At 38.3% G+C, this 23,411-nt stretch overlaps 1 protein-coding gene across 2 annotated transcripts in view; it reads right to left on the reverse strand.

Annotated features, from left to right (window-relative positions):
* LOC149535972 (heat-inducible transcription repressor) overlaps positions 1-23,411 on the reverse strand; it is a 202,304-nt gene that overhangs the window by 21,711 nt on the left and 157,182 nt on the right. For both annotated transcript variants that reach the window (XM_089807340.1, XM_089807339.1), the window contains one exon: positions 23,025-23,392. In XM_089807340.1, the coding sequence (XP_089663466.1) occupies positions 23,025-23,392 (368 nt within the window). The remainder of the gene's footprint in view (positions 1-23,024; positions 23,393-23,411) is intronic.

Genomic DNA, 23,411 nt, shown 5'->3' on the forward strand with positions numbered 1-23,411 from the left:
AAGCCTTATGAGCACTATATTGAGACACTCAACATTACCTCAAATAATGTTAACTTGAAGTTTTCAGATCTTTATACCAAAATTCTATAGCAGGATAACTGGAGACAACAATTGCATAGCAGTTTGAGTTCGTCGTCTATAGAACATGCCTTCACAACAAAATCTTCTGCTAAGGACAAGGAGAAACATCGACCTTCTGAACAAAAAAGGCCCAGGTCAATCCTAGGATGACTCTAAGAAGAATATTCAGTACAAATATGGCCACAACTATGGGCACATGAAGAAAGATTGTCTCCAATGTTTGGCTTTCGAAAAGAAGAAGTGAGGGTCACAATAGAAGGCCAATGTCACAGAGCACACTCAGTAGGAGTCTACCTTTTACACCTTTAACTAAAAGTACAGAAAATCGTGTTAAGTCAGATAACTCTTTAATACTATCTTTTGTCACACCAATGTGTTTGGACAATTTTTGTATGTCATTGACACATATTTTCTCAATCATGGTTTTGATTTTATGTCCTTTAGATCCTTCCTACAATTACCTTTCTTCAACAACTTCCACCAAATCATCTAGTAATAAGACAAAAAAGAGTAGAAACAATACCCATTTTGAGCATATAATCAACTAAAGCATCTTCGACTCTAGGACTAGTGACCAGAGAGTATGTATACCACTTTTTACTAATCCTTTTTGTAATGGGCACCCCTGGATGTCCCAAAAAACTAAACGAATTTGCTGAAAGGAATTTTGTCAAACAGTTTGCATTCAACCTCTTATTTCTCCATTTAATGTTTTAAACCCCTTATAACTCTGAAAATCAAACATTTATTTGTTTGTTGTGTTTTGTGCATAGAATTGGTATCATACAACATAAACAAGAAAGAAACTACAATAATGTGCAAAGTGAAAATGAACTGCTGCTAATAAAATGTTATTTTCAAAATTCATATAACCAAATACATGGCAGATTTATCAACTCACTAATTACTTCAACAGTATTGACATAATACTCCAGTCCATGCTTTCGAACTTGCTGCTACAGTGTTTTGTCCTTCAATTAGTCCACTACCTTCGTAATATCATTCCCTCAAAGTGGCATAAGCATCGGAAAAGTAGTGAAGAAGATATGAGCAAAATACCAAATCTGCCTGTAGCTGGAAATGCAACTAAATTGCCTGATAATGAAGCCAATAACAAAGAATTCCAAAAGCCAAACCCCAAGGGAATGACGTCTAGAATGTTACAAGAGAGGATAGACGTCCTCAAATGCCAAAAACAGAGCTACAACTCACACACCAATTTCTTCTCATATTCAACCTGTCTAATGAAGCCACAAATGCTTCCTTTTATTCTATTTCCAAGGGTCCGCTCAACTCATATGGGCAATGTGGGATAAAAGATGTGTAGTATATAAAACATATATTAAAATACCCCTTATGTCTCCCTTGTGTACACATCCCCATAAAATAAATATTAAAGTAACACTTTAATATTTTACAATTAAATTAGACGTTACTTTAATAAAACTTTAGGCATTAAAATGTATTAGCAATCGGACTCCAAATAATGCGAGTGATAGCTCATCGAAAAGCTCTCACCGAGGAGTATCAAATCCAATCACCAAAATTGACCTGCACTGTGTCTTGCTGACTTACTAAAAATAGTAAGTATGCCTAAAACTAAGTAAATCAACTTCGTTTTGGCCCTAATTGGAAATGACTAGGCCAAAACACTCCAGGATCCCATTAAACCCTTCGTTAGCCCTCGGGACCATGTAGAACAAGGCTAACGCACACACACTTGGTCAACTGCTAAAATGGGGACATTACAGTCCGCCCCCCTTGAAATTGCTTGTCCTCAAGCAATCTCAGTCCAGCCTGTTGAATAACTTGCTCACTCTCCCATGTAGAATCTTCCTCCGGCAGGTCTCTCCATCTGACCAAATACTCCTTCACTATCCTGTTTCTAAGCTTCCTCTCTCTCATGTCCAGAATAGCCTCGGGTACTAACACAAGCTTCCCCTCCTCATCCAAAAGGGGTAAATCTGCAGAAAGCACTACATTCTGACCAATGGCTTTCTTAAGCCTAGACACATGAAACACATTGTGCACTCGATTGCCCTCTAGAAGCTCAAGCTCATAGGCGACTTTGCCCACTTTGCGAAACACCCTGTAAGGACCATAAAATCTAAGTTTCAACTTTTCAGCTCTGCTCTTCTTGAGCGATGACTGTCTATATGGTTGTAGCCTCAAGTAAACCATATCCCCTACCTCGAAGCTACGCTCTATTCGGTGCTGATCAACATACAATTTCTGTTGATTCTGGGCCTGTTGTATATTCTCTTTGAGCACTTTCAGGATGTCCTGACTATCCTGCAATAAGTTTTTGGCTGTGGGCACTCTACTGTCCCCCAAAACTAAATCCATGAAGCTAGGTGCTTCATAACCATAGAGTGCCATGAAAGGAGTCATCTTGATGGACATATGATAAGTGGTGTTATAACAATACTCTCCCATATGCAACCATCTAATCCAAGCCTTTTGTTGTGCAGTTACATAGTTCCTCAAGTATCCTTCCACCCATTTATTCACAATCTCTGTTTGCCCATCTATTTGTGGATGATAACTAGTGCTAGGTGTAAGATCTGTACCACACAACCTAAACAACTCTTGCCAAAAAACACTCATAAACTTACTATCCCGGTCGCTGACAATGAATCTGGGCAGCCCATGTAACCTGAATATCTCTCTAAAGAAAAGATCTGCAACCTGTGCTGCTGTGTAAATGGACAGAATAGCAAAGAAGTGAGCAAACTTCGTCAAGCGGTCCACCACCACATAGATGCAATCTCTTCCCTGCACTCGTGGTAAACCAGTGATGAAGTCCATCGAAATACTTTCCCATTTCCTATCAGGAATGGGCAAGGGCTGTAATAAACCTGCAGGAAATGTGTGCTCTCCCTTATTCTGTTGACAAACCACACACTCCCTGACATACCTCTGAACATCGTCCTTGAGCCCTTTCCATGAAAACCGCTCTTGGATCTGCCTGTAGGTCTTGAAGACCCCCGGATGTCCAACTGTGGGTGCATCATGAAATGCCTTCAGTATCTCCTCTCTCAATTGTGATGACGGAATCAAATAAACCCTGTCCTGAACTCTGATCAATCCATCTATCACCTCATAGTGATCATCCTGTATGGTACCTGAAATCAATCCAGAAGCCCAAGCATCTCCGACATACTCTGCTATAATCCGATCTCTCCAATCTCCTGAAATCTCTGCCAGAGCACATAAGTGAGGTCTCCGAGATAAGGCATCAACCACCACATTTTTCTTACCTTTGACAAACTCTATGTCAAAGTCATAAGCCTGCAATTTAGTCGCCCATTTTTGTTGCCGGTCATTAAGATCACGCTGGCTCATGAAGTATTTAATACTGTTCTGATCAGTCTTGATCACAAAATGTCCACCTACCAAATATGATCAAAATTTGGCCAATGCATGCATTATGGCCAACATCTCTCGGTCATAGACAGAATAACTCTTCTCAACTCCCCGGAGCTTCCTACTCTCGAATGCAATGGGATGCTTCTCCTGCATCAATACTGCTCCAATCCCATCACCCGATGCATCACAATGAAGCTCAAAAGGCTTCGTGAAATCCGGTAGAGCTAGAACTGGACATGAAGACATTACCTGCTTGAAATGCTCAAAACACCTCTGTGCTGCCCCTGTCCACATGAAGGCTCCTTTCCTACTAAGATTTGTCAAGGGTGTAGCAATTTGTGAGAATCCCTTAACAAACCTCCTATAAAAACTACATAAACCAAAGAATCCCTTAAGCTGTGTAAGGTTTGTGGGAGTAGACCACTCTACAATAGCTCTAATCTTTTCGGGATCAACCCGAACGCCATCTGCACTAATGATATGCCCAAGGTAAAGGAGCTTAGTCATGTCAAACTCACATTTAGATTCCTTGGCATACCATGACTCTCTCTCCAGAATAGATAACACCTCCTCCAGATGATGTAAGTGCTCCTCCCAGGTCTTACTGAAGACCAAGATGTCATCAAAGAAGATCAAGACAAATCTCCTCAGCTGTTTCCTGAATACCTGGTTCATACAACTTTGAAATGTAGCGGGTGCATTGGTTAGACCAAATGGCATAACCATGAACTCAAAGTGGCCATAGTGACATCGGAAGGCTGTTTTCTCAATGTCCTTTGCTCTCATCCTAATCTGATGGTATCCGGATCGCAAATCAATTTTGGTGAAGAAGCATGCCCCATGCAACTCATCAATCAGCTCATCAATCCTAGGAATGGGATACCTATTTTTAATTGTTTTCTTATTCAGTGCCCTATAATCGATGCACATGCGCATCGTCCCATCCTTCTTCTTTACCAATACTACTGCTGAAACAAAGGGGCTCTTACTGGGCCTAATATGCCCCATCTCCAACAAATCCTTAATCGCCTTCTCTATCTCATCCTTGTGTTTCTTAGGATGACGATAGGGAGTAATCATAACTGGTTTGGCTCCCTCCTCGAGCTCAATAACATGTTCCATCCCTTTGTCAGGAGGAACCCCATGAGGAATATCGCTAAATACTTTAGCATGTCTATCAAGTATCTTCTGGATATCTGGTGGATGACTCTTTTCTTGTGGCTCTGGTGAAGTTGGCATAATGTAGCACTCTGCCGCCCACTCTATGTCATCATGACGAAAAAGTCTCTGCATTCTCCTCAAGGACACTACTCTGCAACCTCCATCTGAAAGACCTCTAAGTACTACAGTTCTGCCCTCATGCTGGAATCTCATCTCCAATTTCGCTAGGTTGAGTGTGAACTCCACTAGAGAAGCCATCCATGTCATGCCGAGGATGACATCATAATCTCCCATGTCCACAACATAGAACTCATCCTTCAACTCGTAGCCATCTCCAAACCTGATGTGAAGATTAGATATCTTCCGAGTGCATAATAATTTATCACCGTTAGCCACCATGACTCTAAACCCATCATGCTCCTCTGTGTCTGTATCGTTGGATTCAATGTCCCCCTGCACGGATGTACTAGACTGTTTGCTTTGCAAGTCTGAAATCCTATTTTGTCTTGCTCTGGTATCGCGGAAATTATAAGGCCCCTGTCGCATGCTCAAACATAAATGCTTAGCCTGTGTTTTTTTTTATTTCTGATTTTAGTGTTTTGACATTTCGTCAAACACTTTTCCCTCTATCCGGCTGTTCCAAATTCCCTATAAGACCTCCACAGGATGGCAAGACTTATAGCTCTAATACCACTGTAATGGGCACCCCTGGATGTCCCAAAAAACTAAACGAATTTGCTGAAAGGAATTTTGTCAAACAGTTTGCATTCAACCTCTTATTTCTCCGTTTAATGTTTTAAACCCCTTATAACTCCGGAAATTAAACGTTTATTTGTTTGTTGTGTTTTGTGCATGGAATTGGTATCCTACAACATAAACAAGAAAGAAACTACAATAATATGCAAAGCGGAAATGAACTGCTACTAATAAAATGTTATTTTCAGAATTCATAAAACCAAATACATGGCAGATTTATCAACTCACTAATTACTTCAGCAGTATTGACATAATACTCCAGCCCATGTTTTCGAACTTGCTACTACAGTGCTTTATCCTTCAATCAGTCCACTACCTTCGTAATATCATTCCCTCAAAGCGGCATAAGCGTCGGAAAAGTAGTGAAGAAGATATGAGCAAAATACCAAATCTGCCTGTAGCTGGAAATGCAACTAAATTGCCTGATAATGAAGCCAATAACAAAGAATTCCAAAGGCCAAACTCCAAGGGAATGACGTCTAGAATGTTACAAGAGAGGATAGACATCCTCAAATGCCAAGAACGGAGCTGCAACTCACACACCAATTTCTTCTCATATTCAACCTGGCTAATGAAGCCACAAATGCTTCCTTTTATTCTATTTCCAAGGGTCCGCTCAACTCATATGGGCAATGTGGGATAAAAGATGTGTAGTATATAAAACATATATTAAAATACCCCTTATGTCTCCCTTGGATACACATCCCCATAAAATAAATATTAAAGTAACACTTTAATATTTTACAATTAAATTAGACGTTACTTTAATAAAACTTCAGGCATTAAAATGTATTAGCAATCGGACTCCCAATAATGCGAGTGATAGCTCATCGGAAAGCTCTCACCGAGGAGTATCAAATCCAATCACCAAAATTGACCTGCACTATCCTGCTGACTTACTAAAAATAGTAAGTATGCCTGAAACTGAGTAAATCAACTTCGTTTTGGCCCAAACTGGAAATGACTAGGCCAAAACACTCCAGGATCCCATTAAACCCTTCGTTAGCCCTCGGGACCATGTAGAACAAGGCTAACGCACACACACTTGGTCAACTGCTAAAATGGGGACATTACAGTCCTGCTGACTTACTAAAAATAGTAAGTATGCCTGAAACTGAGTAAATCAACTTCGTTTTGGCCCAAACTAGAAATGACTAGGCCAAAACACTCCAGGATCCCATTAAACCCTTCGTTAGCCCTCGAGACCATGTAGAACAAGGCTAACGCACACACACTTGGTCAACTGCTAAAATGGGGACATTACACTTTTCAAATCACCTTTGTCCAACATTGAATCAATTATATCTGAATTGAAAGATTCAGATCCAAATAGAGGCACTTCTTCCTTCTTCTATTCAAAGATTTCAATGATGACTTTTATTCCCTTTGTGTTGGCTTTCCTCCTTTTAGATTTCGGAGGGGAACCGGAATGACAACCTCTAATTCCCTCTGACCAAAGGAGAAATCTTCCCCAAAATGACCAACTGGCATAGCACCAGATAATATAAAACTGGCATGCATTTTCTTTATCTTCCATATATTCCAAATATTTGTATACTTACTTTCTGACAAGGACATTGAATTTCCACTTAACATTTTTCTTTGATAATATTGAATTCAAAAAGTAGAATACTAAGCACACAAGAAGAGACCTAAAACAGAAAGAATAACTCTCAACCAAAGACATTCAGATATATTAGATTCTCCATTATCATCCTACACAATTCAAACCGTTTATTTCCTTCGCAATCATATGTCGAAGATACACAGGAATAGCCACTTTAGAACCTTCACAATTTTGAGAATGGATTTTGTAAGTGAGCCACCCCTTTCTATGAACCATCTTATGTAGTGTCACTTTAACTGGTGTTTCATAATTGAGATTTAGCATTCTCTATGGTTTTTCCCATCTCAAGTTTTCCGCATAAAATCAGGATTTCATATGTGCTTTCATTTTCATCTCTGTTTTGTTTATCTGATTGGTTTAAGATTGCTCCAGATCAATTAAAAATAAAAGAATTGTATAATGATGGAAACATACCTGACTATACTTCAACTAGTTTGTCTTGCCTTCGGAGCCAAAATTGCTCCTCAGAATTTGATCATTTCGGGCTGGTCTGACACCCCTCCACGGTGGATTGAATCTTAGGGGTTGGTAGTGGGCTGGACCCACAACTAATGTCAGATATCTTGGCATCTTCTTTTCTATTGAACAATCCATCAAGGATATGTGGCAATGGATATATTCAAAAATTGAAGAAAAGCATATTAAGTGGCCACCTCACCTCCTCTCTTTGGCTGGTACAGTGCAGATTGCTCAAAAAGTTCTGGCATCTCATCACATTTATTATGCATCATCGTGCTAACGCCAGCTACCAAATTCACAAGATTGCTAAGATCTTAAGGAACTTCCTTTGGTCAAATGAGATGGGAAAAAAAATGACAGTGTAAAATGGGATTGGTGTTTTGACCCAAGTCCTTGGGAGGCCTTAGGGATCTCTGTGCACATGGTATAGCTTTGCTGCTAAATGGATTTGTAAGTACCTTATGGGAAATGAAACTCGGAAAATTCACATAAAAAATAATACTGAAAGGTCGGTTATTAAGAAAGGCAAACAGCAGAAAGATATACCTCTGTGTGACATTGTCTTGGGTAACTTTGATCTGAAACCATTTGGCTCTAATGTTTTTGCTTCATTGTGGAAGGCGCCATCTTAAGGGAGGTGCCTTCTTTCCTCCAAGGATGTTGTTGGGAGCTCTCCTCTTGACACTGTTACAGGTAGATCTTTATGGTGGGGGGTCTCTGAATAGTAGGCTTCTTATTCTTACTCAGCATTTCTCTGCTCATGTGTGGCATAATAAAGGCATTACACTCATAGGGGATGTTATGGTTGATAACCGATTGGGGTCTTGGGAGGAAATCGGTCACAACTTATGTCTAGATCTATTGATTGTTTCTTTCCTGGTAAAAAGATTGATACTGATTATTTTATGAGACAATTAAAATGGAGTGCTGGTTCAATGCTAATGGATGTTTCTACCAAGCAACTCTACAATATGCTAAAAGTAGATACATCGATTTTTGGCTGGGTTAACCAGTGTTAGGGCCTTGATTGGCTAAACTCTCAATGGCATTTTTAATTTGACTTTATTTGGCATTCACCCATTGAACCCAAAAAAAAGTGATTTTGGCATTTGTTGGCTTCTTTTTAAAAAACTGGTTGTGGGTTCTGTTCCATCTTCGGGGGGGTGTTGAATCCATCAAATGTACTTTGCTGTGATCTTCCTAAATCTTTTCACCATTTGTTTTTTTAATGTGAGTTTGCTCGTGGTGTATGGTCTATCATTTTGGTGTCTCCTATTGTCTGGGATAGTCACCCTGGTCTTTCATGGAGAGAGATTCTTGTTGGTTTTGTGGACTTGTTTAATCTTAAACTCAATCAATTTGGGTATGTTCTAACCTATGAAATCCTATGGCTTCTTTGGAAGGAGAGAAATGGAGAGGTCTTTCAAAATAAAGGAAGGCAGCTTGCTGGCTTCAATCTTAAACTCGTACACTACTCTATTGTGTAACACGTGTCTGTGGTGTTGGAGATTCCAAACAACAGATCCATGACACTTGTTCATGAAGGTGCACTGCTGATATAATGCTGATATCAAATTGGCCCACTACTTCAATTCTTATAGGGATATGCTACCAACAAGAACTGGATGTGCTGAACCAATTCATCAGTAAGAACAATATCAATGTGGAACAAGAAAATGCTAAGATAAAGGACTCAAAGCAGCTGGAATGCAGGAGAAATACCTCCTGCAGTAGGGCCCCCACTGCGTTCGTTCGGATGTGATAAAGCAGAATGCAGTACAACATCATTGACCCTTAGGGGTCGTAATAGTTTTACATGCTATCTTCTCTTTTCTTATTTTGATAAATTGTATATATAACAAAGCGATCATATGCTTAAACTGTCTGAAGGCAAGGCTTTTTTGACTGATACGTACATAAGGTAGTCACAGCTGATGGAAAAACTGATGCTGTAGTGGACTGTTACTTCTTGATATTGGTTCCAATGAATTTTTGATGTACTAGCAAAACTATCTTAATATAAAAATGGTAAAGAACGCCAGGTATGCAAAGGGTTGAAAGCACTCTATGGCCTAAAACATGTTCCTTGGGCTTGGCAAATTAAGATTGATAAGTACCTCAGTGATCAAATCTTTCAAAGGAGTGATCAAAACTTTCAAAGGAGTCTTTTTATTCCAATTTGTATGTGCAAAGCTACTAGTGATGATATTCTTCTCCTTGTCATCTATGTTGATGATCCGATTATTTCTGGTAGTTTGACACTTTTGATCAAATAGACTTCATGCTATTCCTTTGACATTAAAAACTTGGGACATCCACATTATTGATTACGTGCTGAGGGTTGGCAGACAGATAGGTGATATCTTTATCTCTCAGTTGAAGTATGCTAAGAGTCTGCTAGAGAAGTTCTGGATGCAAGATTGTAAACCTTCATCCACATCAACGGAGTAAGGACTTTAGTATTCAGCCAAATCAGATTCCCCCATGGTGGACAAATCCACACTCTATCAACTAGTGGGAAGTCTCATCTATCACTACAGCTAGACCTGACCTCAGTTATACGATGAGCTACATGTTTCGCTTCTTGACAGCCCCTAAAGTTGAACACTGGGATGTGTGAAGTCAAGAAATAGCGTGCATTAGCTCTTTCCTCAATTGTGTTAAGCTCTTACCTAGAAATAAAGATAAATAGAAATGATAGAGCATAAACAATACACAATAGACACAACATTTATCTTGGGAAAACTCTTCAGCTTGAAGGGAAAAACCCAGCCACACCAGCAAAATATCTCCTTCTTGATAATAAAAAATGTTTTGAGTACAAAGCTTTCACTTCAATCATTTACAATATACCAAGCAATCATATAAATAGATTGCATAGAACTCTTCATCCTTTACATGAAGGTCTCTTTGAGTCCCAAGAATAAAAACCTTCATATTTCCATATTTAAAACTTCACATTTCTATAGGCATGCCTCTTCATGTATGACACGTGTCTTTTTGGATAATATTAATTTAAATATAATCACAAATATCACTTTCAGCTGAAGATGACCATAACGGTCATAAGAAACATATTTCTATTTCATAAAAATCAGAGATGAAGATCACTATGGCATCTACAAACTTCAACGCTCCCTCTTAGCAAAAGAGAGATCTTTAGTCAGGCACGCACACATAGCTGCAAAAAAAAATGATAAGTTCACATAACATGTGTTATCTCGGCATAACATAATCCACCATACATAGAATAAAGTCACACACGTGACTTAGAATTAAATCACACATGACTTTCACCATGCCTACCTGCAGAGGATACAACAAAGACTTTTATCTCAAAACTTCTTGCAAAGAAAGATATATTTCCACCATGCCTACTCGTAGAGAGTGGTCCACTGTACCTATTCGCAGAGGGTGGAACAAGGAATTTCAACTCAAACTTCTCTCAAAGAAGAATACATTTCCACCATGTCTACTCACAGAGGGTGGTCCACCATACCTACTCGCAAAGGGTGGATTGAGGGCTCTCACCTCAAACTTCTCCCAGAAAGAATGCATTAATAACTAGGATTTTCTCTTAATAGAAACTCCCTCTCAGTAAGAACAACTTTACTAAGATTTTTTCTTAACAGAGACTCCCTCTCAACAGGGACAGCTTTAATAACTTAGATTTTCGCTTAACAGAGTCTCCCTCTCAGTATGGACAACTTTAATAATAGAGACTCCCTCTCAGCAGGGACAACTTTAATAATAGATACTCCCTCTCAATAGGGACAACTTTAATAACAGAGACTCCCTCTCAGTAGGGACAACTTTAATCACCACAATAAGATGGTTGACTATTGCAAAAACCCACAAAGGGTTGGACATCTCCCTATGTCAGGTAATCTCCCTCTCATGTTGAGTAGTCTCCCTCTGAATATCTATCATCAAGAGAATATTCATCCCATTGCTTATTTGTTGCACCTTGCAACCATGAGAGATATAACTCATAACTATCAATGCTAAAAGCAATCATTATTTTTTTTTTTAAATCAATATTCAAGAGATAATATTCATAAATACTTATCTCTTTGTGGTCTAATCTTAACATCCACACAAATATACTCACAGAAGAGATTATGCACTGTTCCTCTAATGCTTATGATGTCAATATAAATTTTAGCATCGAAACAATAATACTTATGTCCTTATCATCTCACAAACCACCTATTGGCTTATTCACTGCACCTCTATAAAACTCTTGAAGGAACATCATAACCTCCTCAAAAAACTCTGCTGTAGCAATTCCAACATCCTCATATACCAAGGGCGATTGACATTAGAAATTCCACTCACGTAGTTTACAATTTGAACCTGTTTAGATCAGCTAGGAACCCTTGGATACCTCCAAAGGATGATTTTGCACACTTCAAGCTTATGAAAACCCTCACGAATTCCCACGTGCCACTACCAAGAGAGCACTACTTGGAAGAAGCGGTTTGAGCTATATATAAATTCCAAATCAAAATCAACATATTATATATGCACCCTCATTGTCTAGCGATAAGAAAACCTTTGAGACAACAACTAGCTTTGCACATCAATATCTATTTTATCAAGGCAACTCTCCACGTCTCACTTGACTGTGTGATCTCTGGAAGATTCAATGAGATCACCTCAATCATCCACTTCTCGAAGTCTATAACTAGAAGATTGCACTTGGATGAACGACTGTAGAAACACTATCCATTGTTCATGCCAATATCTTCCTGTGTTTCTCTGCAACTAATTGGGCTTTGCTTCTAGCATCATATCATGATAATTGACTAAAGAATTCTTGTATCATACATTAAAGAACTTGAATCGTGCAATTGTATGAATATAGAGACATACACAACCCTCACAGAATTCTTTCTGTAACACCTACGATGCATAAACTCTGTAAGGATGTAACTTGTGTTAATCTTGAGTCCTGACACCTCTTCACAATAAACCTGAGACTACACACTTGATCAAGGAAAATCACTCAACGTAATTACCAACCATAATGCACGCGAACAAGAAGAGATTTTCTTCCGTATTGATACTGCCACAACTCATCACTGCTAAAACACATAAAATAATGGGAAGCGATTACACTTCACTGTTGATGATTATTCATCACAATGCTAACATGAAGAGGTAAACGAAGCAATCACAAAAAACTCTCAACCATTACAAAAAAGGTGACCCCAACAAAACAAAACTAAAGCGCAAGTCCCAACAACAACATCTTAAGCGAATAATGTAGTAAGAATTGTATCAACAAGCATTTGCAACATAGCAAGTGGCTAATGTCTTACTATCTTCGATCAAGAAATACCTCTGTTACTATGTCCACCCGTGCTAGACTAGGAACCGAACAAGAATTTCAAGAGACAATCAAACAGCCCTCTCTTTACATTCTACGGGAATCTTGACTTCTCCTTCTATTATCTCCTATTGAAAATCCTCGAGGTCCTTGACGTCTCAAGGTTCAACCATCAAACACATAACTGCCCAAAATTTCCTCACAGTACCAAAAGAAATGCAACTTCGTGACCTCTTAAAGAAAATAGCCAACTTGAGATGTCTGAACGAAATCCCCAAGAGAGGAATCGATTGAGAGACATGCAAAAGAATACTCAACAAAAAATAATCGTTCCAAGAACATAACTTCTACTCAATGACTCCAGCAATGATTCCAAGAGAGGGAAAAAAAAAATACATAACCTGTGTAATGTCCCCTTTTTCTGGGACATTAATATTCTGTGTTGCCGGCTCACTTCACCTAGATTTCGGGGCAAGAAGGTTCTTTATGGGGTTCAATTCGAGATTTGGCCTAGACATTTCCAATTTCAAACCCATCAGAGCAGTTATGGCAGGTTGTCTGGATGCTTACTATTTTTAGTAAGTGAACAGAGCTCAGTATCCGTGATATCTCAGTGTTGGTTTGGAAGCGTCTCGCCGAGAGCTTTCCAACGAGCTATTGCACGTGCTTATCTGAGTTCGTTTGGTCAGTTATTTTAATGCCTGAAGATTATATAGTTTATTGGCTAAGTGACTTTAAAAGTTTATTTAACTTGTCGCTTTATTTTAAAAGTACTATGTTCATTTAAGTGACTAAAGGACAAAAAAGGCACTTTATCCCACATTGCTTAAAGATACGTGCATCACATTGGGAAAAGTGATAAAGGTACAACAGACTCTACATGGGAGGTTATATGAAAATTATAATATTCAAGCAAATATTAATCTGGGAACTGGAAACAGTTGCTGATTTCTTCTTCTAGGATGCAAACCCTTGGAGAAGCATTTGAAGGTTGGATGCAAACCCAGCCTTCTTACAGGTTTCATTTATATTTCCAATCTGACTGTCATTTTCTATTTATAAGATTGGATTACTTGAGTTGTTGCACGTTATTGTATTGCTGATGTATAATACAGTAGCGCATTTTGAGTTATTTAACTCCTGGTTTTAATATGTACTTCTGATTATTGGAGGAAATAGATACATTTCTTTTATGGAGTTTCTCGTATGTTTATTTGCTGGTTATGAACGATTAATGTTCTAGAATTTAGATTAAGTATTGGTTTACTGTCCGGATTTGAATCTGCACTTAAATATCAAGGATTCGGGAAAATATCCATAAAGGGATATTACAGTGGTATTAGAGCCAAGAATCCTGCCATCCTGTGGAACTACGCAACACACAAGAAATTTATGAAACCAAACGCACTGAGTTCTGGTTGCTTAAATGTGACTGGTAGAGCCTTGAGGATGAAAACCCCTAGGTCTGAGATTTTCAAGAAGGTTGAACGTCACCCTAATTTTCTTATCTAATTGGCATTATACAGATTGGGCAAGAAATCGGCAAGTTTGAAAATATTGCAGTGGAACAAGTTTTTGGAGGTAAGGACGATCCGCGTTATTTGAAATATTCCCAAACTGTGTTATTATTTTGATAAAACTGGACTTCCTACTTACTGTTATTGAAGAAACTAAACGTGGCAAGGAACCCAAAGGGAGTCCCTAGAATTCGTATTCCTTCAGGACGTCACACAGGGAACTCCATGCTTTAACATTAACAGGTCAAGGTGAATAAAGTTTGGCATATTGAGTTTTACTATACACAGTCAAAAATACCAACGAAGGCATCAAATTTACTGGTGTTTTGGAGATAACAGATCATGTTCAGTGTGTATACCGTGGGTGGTCTAAAAACGACAACCAGGCTACTGTTATTAAGCGTCCATGTACAGACCTAAGTTGCGCACGGGTTGAATGTTTAAACTGTGCCTTTGCTTCACACTAGTGGGTCAGATATCTCTGTCCGACTAGCAGTGGGTTCTTGGAGCTGCGTATTGATTCACGGGATTATCAGAAAGTTTTGGGGGTTGCAAGGTCGTGGATGTTTTTAACAGCAAAGCAGTGATTATCTGGCGTAAACATCAAGGGTTAGCAGTGTGTTGAAGGAAGACAGTTTGTTCAGGGGTCTGAGACGGTATTAACCCATAAGGAACAAGAAGATATGGCAAACAGGGAAGCTTAGCATTGTATATTTTCTCAGTTTTGAACATGGGCTGTGGTCGGTCTTCAAACGTCCATCCTTGTGGTCACGCGGTAGAATACCGGTTGACATATAAACGTCTTGCGTCCAAGCAATGTAAACAATCTCGACAAGAAATAAGAGGTGTATTCGTGGACGAGTTTGAAAGCTAAATGAGTCAAACTTATGTGAAACTGTTAAGAATAACAAGCAACACATGGAAAACAATGCCAATAGGAAGACATCATTTACAGAGAGTACGAAAGTCATTTCTTTGATGGAGAAAAATCACCTCTAGTAGAGAGATAAAAAATATTGCCAAAGGGGGAGTGTTCAGGTTTTAGTGCTTCATCAACTTTATCAGCTATTGTTGCAAGCACTTTGAGCACAAGATCATCTGAGCTTTTGATGTTACAAAATCACCAAAACCTACCTCTTCCAGTAAAGGCCTATCAGCCATTCAACCTATTTCCTCACAGCAACAATTTCCGTTGACAACTAGGACAGGAGTCTCAGGCTCCTCAATTTCAGAATCTCCAGCATCCACCTTTGCATCAGCTATGTTGACATCTTCATTTGATTCAGCTATAGGAAAAGCTTCTTTAAAGAAGTCAGCACTTAATCCAATGCAAAGGAATTCAAGCTGAATCCAAATGCCAAGAGCCATACCCCCTGTTTCACTACACTTAGACAAATATCTTCAGTTGTTCCAGTTCCAGTGTTTGTGCAAGGGAGTATCCCACCTCTAACACCCATGCAAATTGTGCCAGTGGGGCTTGGAGTGAATTCTTTAATGCAGCAAGCTTCTCAACCTGCTAAGTTTGCACAATACAACAATGCATTGGCAGCAAACATAACAATGGTCGAGTTCCTCTTCACGGGTTAGACAGCTATCTCATTCAGTCAGCCCAACATTCGAAGGGTGCATCAATGAATCGGAATTTATTAAAAGCATTAAATTCAGCACTTGTTTCTATAGAAGAAGCTGTAGAGGTCTTGGAACCTCAATTGTTAGAAGTCCTAGGTCCAAGTGAGTTTTGAGCTTGAATGAAGGATGATGGAAATCATCGGTGAAGATGTTTATGGTGACTAATGAAACAAATTGTATAGGTACAGGTTAAATTGCCCAGGGAAAATAAGAGATCGTAACATTTTTTTTCCAAGATATTCAGTATCAAACATTTCTAAACTAGTTGGAATTTTCAGGGAAGGAATTTAAGATTCAGGGAAGTCCATTAAAATATTCTTCCTGACATAGAATTACGACGTACTAGAATGGCAATGGAATGCGTAGAGGTGTAAATTCCTGCTGAAGTGAGATTAATACAGGTATCTCAGGTCTGAGAATAAGGCTTTGTATGTGGAGAGAAACCAATTTTAATCTGAAATAAAATTCAGTATTAGTGTTTCGAAGGCTTGCAAACTGTTTGTCAAATTGTCCTTGCTGTTTGCATAAGGAAATCATCTCACACAACAATGTCAAACTACTAATCAATCCTAAAGTTTCAAGTCAAGTTTATTACAGGTGATGGTGTGACTGACAAAGGATACTGCAGGAGAAAATAATTTTATTTTAATATTCTATTATCAGCTATGGGAAAAGTCAAGAAGGATATTGTCAAATGGCAGCACCAGCTAGCCCGAGATTTCCAATTCGATATTAAAACTGACGTAAGGAGACTGTATGATGAGTATAACAAATTTCCATTTAAGCTTCAAAAAGGATTTCCTTTCATTGATTACGTGGACTTTCAGCTAGAGCTGCAAAACAAGTCGAATTTGATAAGAAATAAATGCTTGGATTTGGCTCGAGATCTCCTTGCAGAGGACAGGTACAAAAATTTACATAAGGAAGCCATTGATCAACCTGACAGTAGTACTAATAATGGCACAAGTATACTAATAGGTAATTGGGAGGCAGAAGTATCTTATGGCACTATTTTCGCTAGTCCTTCTGATGAGCAAGTTAATGGCCCATGTAGTAAAGTTGACCAAACCGCCAACATTGGCAACTCCAGCATCTTATTTGGTGACATGGAAATTAACTTGGATAAATTTTATGATGATACTAGGCTGGAAATTATATCAAATTTTGAGGAGCAAATGGACAGCGATGTTGGCAGGATAGATGATCTAGCACAAGTTGAGTTAGAGGATATATCTAAGAATGTTGTTTCCCAAGATGCTGAAAAATCAGAAAATTCTATGGAGAGCAGCCCACTTGTGTTTGAAGGAGATGGTCAAAATCCATTTTCACTCCTTGACTTAGTGGATATGCTTTTAGTCAAAGAGGACAGGATTGTCCAAGTGTTGACAAGAATGGATGATTCTTCCAAATTGGTTGAGGATCTCATGTGGAAAGTTGCGATAGAAGAGAGACATGGTAGTGTATGTGATGTCACAAGTCGTCTCTTACATACTATTTTTGAAACCTTGAAAATGATAAAACATGAGCATTTGCAACTATTAATGGACAAAGATCTAGCAATAAAATTTGGAAGGGACAAGGAGAGTGAGATAGATGAGCTATGCCTTCAATTGAGCCTAACACATTATTCCATCCACAATGCTGAAAATCAAACGAGTGGGGCAGTCACTTATGAAGAAGATAACCTGGGTTCAAGGGCACAAGAAATCACGCAATCATTAAAGGAATTCATAAAGTGGGTAGATGTGAAGGCAAACAATGTGATTCAATCACGTGTTCCCCATTTGAGACTTCCTATGGTGAGAAAAATTCTATGGATCAGCAAGTTGATGAGTCTAAAAATTCTGATTTTTATGACAGCAGTTGTACATCTTCACATGAACAGATGGTTAGTGTTACAACAAGTGAGGATAATTCAGAAATTTCAATTAATGGTGAACCATCCTCTTGCGAAGACGTAGACATAAGCGAGAGTACTTATGGTGGGGTAGGAAGTTCAGATTTATCCTTCGCATGCACTGAGGGATTTTTCAGCTTACCCAGAGTTTTATCACCTAGCTCTTATGAGATGGTCATGGGCTACTTGTTGATTGGTGATTTTACTTGTTGGTGTATTCCAACTATCAGTGGTTTGCCTATGTATGATGGTAGTATATTCGCTGATTCTATTTGGCCTTCAGGGGTTAATAAGTCATTTGCAAATGAATGGGGAGAGCATACATTACTCTACATACCACATGAGGTGTCTACATTTCTTACTCAGCAGTATATTGGAGACAGTGTTAGCATTCATGATGTTGGTGATTCACCAACCACTCTTTCCTTTACATAGGATCATGTTGATTGGGTGATCGGGAATCCAGGTGTTAATAGTATCTTACATCTGGTGGTTTATGCTATGATGTTACACAGTCATAGAGTTATGATTAATGTGTTTTCAACCTTCTGACATATCAGAGATCCAGAGATCAGGACTACTTCGTTTTCTCTTGGGCGATATAGTGATTGAGATAGAATGGCCAGATCTGTCATTGTCAACGGTACAGGTATTACAGGAGTGGTACAGTGGTACAATGGTATAGATGTTACAGGGACTAGTTAGTGGTATTTCGGACAATGCACGAGTTCTCACTTGGGATTCAGGTCGAGCATCCCTATGTATTGCTTTTTATCGAGGAGCTTGTTGGAGAGTTTGGTCGCTATCATCTTGGGGTGGATCTTGGTATATTGTTGAGCTCCCATCTTCACTTGACAGTAGAGACTCTCAGAGTCACTCATGAAGGGAGGCTTTCATCCTCACTGAGGGGATTGGCACACAGGGCAGCAGCACACGGCAATTGGTGTCCCTTTATGGGGAGACTTGGGATCCCGGTACTCAGTTATTTAGCACATTGATTCCTATTGTACTGTTTCACCATTCTGAGTTTGGGAAGATGTATGCTAGGGTATGTCGACTAAGGAGTAGAACCTCATCCTCGAGGCAAGTAGGGGATTCTAGCACTTGATTCTTGCAGGTATGAGCAGATTGCTTGAGGGCAAGCAATCTTTGAGAGGGGAGGCTTTGTAATGTCCCCTTTTTTTGGGACATTATAATTCTGTGTTGCCGGCTCACTTCGCCTAGGTTTCGGGGCAAGAAGGTTCTTTATGGGATTCAGTTCGAGATTTGGCCTAAACGTTTCCAGTTTCAGACCCATCAGAGCAGTTATGGCAGGTTGTTTGGATGCTTACTATTTTTAGTAAGTGAACAAAGCTTGGTATTCGTGATATCTCAGTGTTGGTTTGGAAGCGTCTCGCCAAGAGCTTTCCAATGAGCTATTGCATGTGCTTATCTGAGTTTGTTTGGTCAGTTATTTTAATGCCTGACGATTATATGGTTTACTGGCTAAATGACTTTAAAAGTTTATTTAACTTGTCACTTTATTTTAAAAGTATTATGTTCATTTAAGTGACTAAAGGACAAAAAAGGGGTTTTGTCCCACATTGCTTAAAGATGTGTGCATCACATTGGGAAAAGTGATAAAGGTATAATAGACTCTCCATGGGAGGTTATATGAAGATTTAATATTCAAGCAAATATTAATCTGGGAACTGGAAACAATTGCTGGTTTCTTCTTCTAGGACGCAAACCCTTGGAGAAGCGTTTGAAGGTTGGACGCAAACCTAGCCTTCTTACAGGTTTCATTTATATTTCCAATCTGACTATCATTTTCTGTTTATAAGATTGGATTACTTGAGTTGTTGCACGTTATTGTATTGCTGATGTATAATACAGTAGCGCATTTTGAGTTAACTCCTGGTTTTAATATGTACTTCTAATTATTGGAGGAAATAAATACATTTCTTTTCTGGAGTTTCTCGTATGTTTATTTGTTGGTTATGAACGATTAATGTTCTGGAATTTAGATTAAGTATTCGTTTATTGTCTGGATTTGAATCTGCACTTAAATATCAAGGGTTCAGGAAAATATCCGTAAAGGGATATTACAGCCTATTGCTGTGCATTCTCAAACTACTCATTTCCATAAACGACAATAGCAAAGTGAGGACTGACCACTAAATAAAAGAGCTACCTAGCAAACTTCAATTTTCGTCAAAAATAAATTGCATTGAAACAATACTAATCAAAAGATTAACAATAGAAATGGTTATACTAGAAACATCTAGTTATCTTCAGTGTGAGAACAAGATTATTTAATCACCTAAATAAATAAGCATAGCACAAATACGTTTACTATATTTATGAATAGCACAAAAAATTAAAATTAAACATGTGTATGCTAATAAGTTGAGTTCAGATTTTGAATTCTGTAATTTCCTCCCCACTTGACAAGAAACTCCAGCAAGTTGCATAAAGACTGACCCTATGCCATACCTCAAAAGATTCCATCGATCATCACTCTGCAACTCACTCTAAGCATAAGAACTACAATCAGAAAACCTCCTGTACCTCAAACTCTTAAGCAAGAGACCTCCTTTTAGGGCTATAAGACTTTGATGGAGAGTGAGATATTGATGCAGACCGAGATCATGAATGAGATTGCCCATATTTTCACCTGAGTGAAAGAGTATTTGAATATCTTTATCTAGGAGTATCCGGTCACTGCAATATGCTTCAGAGTGAATTGAAAGAATTTAGAAAACCCTGCTTCTGCCTCTTCCTCTGACATGCAACTCACGACAACAATCACGCAAAGCCAACACCACTCCTAACATTTCTATTACCTAAGCTGGCTCTGCTACCATGTTAAGTTTTTAACCAGAAATAAAGATAAATAACAATAATAGAGCATAAACAATACGCAATAGACACAAAACATTTATCCAAAAACGCAACCACACCAGCAAAATATCTCTTTATTGATAATATAAAATGTTTGAGCACAAATTTTTCACTTCATTCATTTACAATATACCAAGCAATCATATAAATAGATTGCATAAGAATCTTCATCTTTCACATTAAGGTCTCTTTGAGTCCCAAAAATAAGACCCTTCATATTTCCACATATTTAACATTCACATTTCTATACGCGTGCCTCTTCACATGATGTTTGACACGTGACTTTTTGCATAATATTAACTTAAATATAATCACAAATATCACTTTCAGCTAAAGATGTCCATAACAGCCATAACAAACATTTTTCTATCTCATAAAATCAGTGATGAAGATCTCTATCACAGCTACAAACTTCAATAGATTGAAGCCAAATATCAAGGAAGTGTTAAAGTAGCTTGTGACGCAATTTGGTTTCAAAAGATGCTTTCTAACATGCAAATGTTTCAAGTCAGTCCTTTACCCTTCTACTGTAACAATCAAATGATACTCAAAATTGCCAAAAACCCAATCTTACACAAGCACACTAAGCAAGTTGAGCTTTATTATCACTTCACCTACAAGCTTGTAGAAAATGGATTGGTACAACTGTCCTGAGCACCAGATTGCATACATCCTCATCAAATCTCTGAGCCCAAACAAGTTTGTAAAACTTAGGGAGCAACTTTGTGTAGTTGTTAGATTGACCATTAAGGGAGGTTATTAGACTAATATTTAATTATTTATTTATTTAATGGTCAATATTGTAATTTTAGTTTGTTTAGACAGTTTATGGATTGGCTTCAGGGAATGATTGTTTCTTTAGGAAGCATCATCAAGGTAAATGTTATAAATGTACATATTTATTTGTTTGATAAACAAACAATTATCATTGCAATATCAGTCACTCTCCTGAGAAGGATAATAAATGAGAAATTCATGGTTTCCAATTCCCAATCTGATGTTCTCTATTCATTACTAATAGAAGAGCAATAATTTCCTTCAAAAAGATTGAATGAGATTCAACGGTATAAATTGATTTGTGGGAGAGTTTTCAGTCACAGGTCAGTTGTTTCTAATTACCTAATTGGTCATTAATGGTTGTTGCAATGATTCCATGATGTTGACCTTCATTTTTCTAAATGTTGTATCAATGGTTGCAGTTGATTGCGTGGATTTATGTGCACAAGATTACCACTTTTGCACTTGGAGATTGAGTATCAATGAGGTGTTATCATTTTATGACAGTGGAAGCGGTCCCAAGATTGTTGTGAATTTAAAACTTAAAGACTGTTTTCATTGTTTGTATTAGCCACTTAAAGAGGGGATTTGCGATTGTTGATGGTAACTTGAGGAGTGATATTCTTCCTTCTAGCCCTCATTTGTATGGTGATATGAAAGTTTGAGATCCAAGGATATACACAATAGGTTGAATTGCTTCACAGCAATGGAACCATGATGAAAGAATATTCCTCATTGATTTGGGAGGCCTAATCTGAGATTCTCAGTTTATGAGTTGGCTTTTCTTGGGGACAAGCAATCTTTGGGAAGGGGGGGACTATAATGTCCCCATTTTTTGTCATTTCAGCATCTTCATTAGCTCCAACCTTCTTGGAGAGCACCATCTTTTTCAGAATGGATTTCAGTTGATGGCATTGTATTCCGGGTCAAAGTGAGTCCCAATGCCTTCTCGGAATAGTTTCAACATTTTGGGTGCATTCCAAACTTGAGGAACATTCTATTTATGGTTTAAACTTTTAATAAGATAGATCTCTAGTGAGCTTTTCTGTATGCTAGCATATTCAGAATTCAGTTTTGGCTGATTTTTTTAATTTTCCATAAATGGCTGGATATGCAGACAATAAAACTAAATAATTCAGTCATTATGCTGTCGAAAAAATCAAATTGATAGGCAACTTACATTATTTATTTATAAATAAACATCCATGACCAATACTTCCATAGACTTAGACACACTAGAACATTCTTTCCTCCTATGTTGGACTGCCATCCTCGGGTTTAGTAAATTATTTTCTTAGTAAACCCAGTTTATTATTGCATTCAACCAGCTGGAAATTCATTCTGTTGTTCCATGGGCCCTTTAGGATTGTAAACAGCATAACTTTATGTAACAAATATTATCTAGTCCAAGGCAGTTCGGTAAGCAATGACAGCAGAATTTGTTCATAATAGATATGTTTGCATCACTAGGTGAAATCAAAACTGACTGGGAATGTAGCATTAATTGCATAAAGATAATATGTTACAGAATCGTACCCAAGTGGCACAGTACTTTGCAACCACAAATGTGTGCAGGCTGAACCACTGTCAGCCATGATATCAGCAGCAGAGATATTCTGTTCCTGTAGAGCAAGAGCTCTGGTTCCAGTGATGCTTTCAATTGGCCTGACAGAAGGTAAAGAAGTAGATTGCAATCTTGCCGAAGTTGTCATGCCACCATCCTCAGTATCCAGTGCTCCTGATCTTCCCTTGCCTTCTGAAAAACTCACAAACGAGTTCATGGATGGAGTAGTCGGTGTGGAATTCATAGATACCACACATGGTAGCGATGCCACAGAACATGGGGCTAGAACAGTCAAGCTTAAATCATCTGCTGTTAAATTTGTTGCTTGAAGTGTCAATACCTGCATCAAGCACAAACAA

The sequence above is a fragment of the Cupressus sempervirens genome, chromosome 10 (assembly GCF_028749045.1).
Source record: "Cupressus sempervirens isolate cs-2001-9-10 chromosome 10, ASM2874904v1, whole genome shotgun sequence".
NCBI lineage: Eukaryota > Viridiplantae > Streptophyta > Pinopsida > Cupressales > Cupressaceae > Cupressus > Cupressus sempervirens.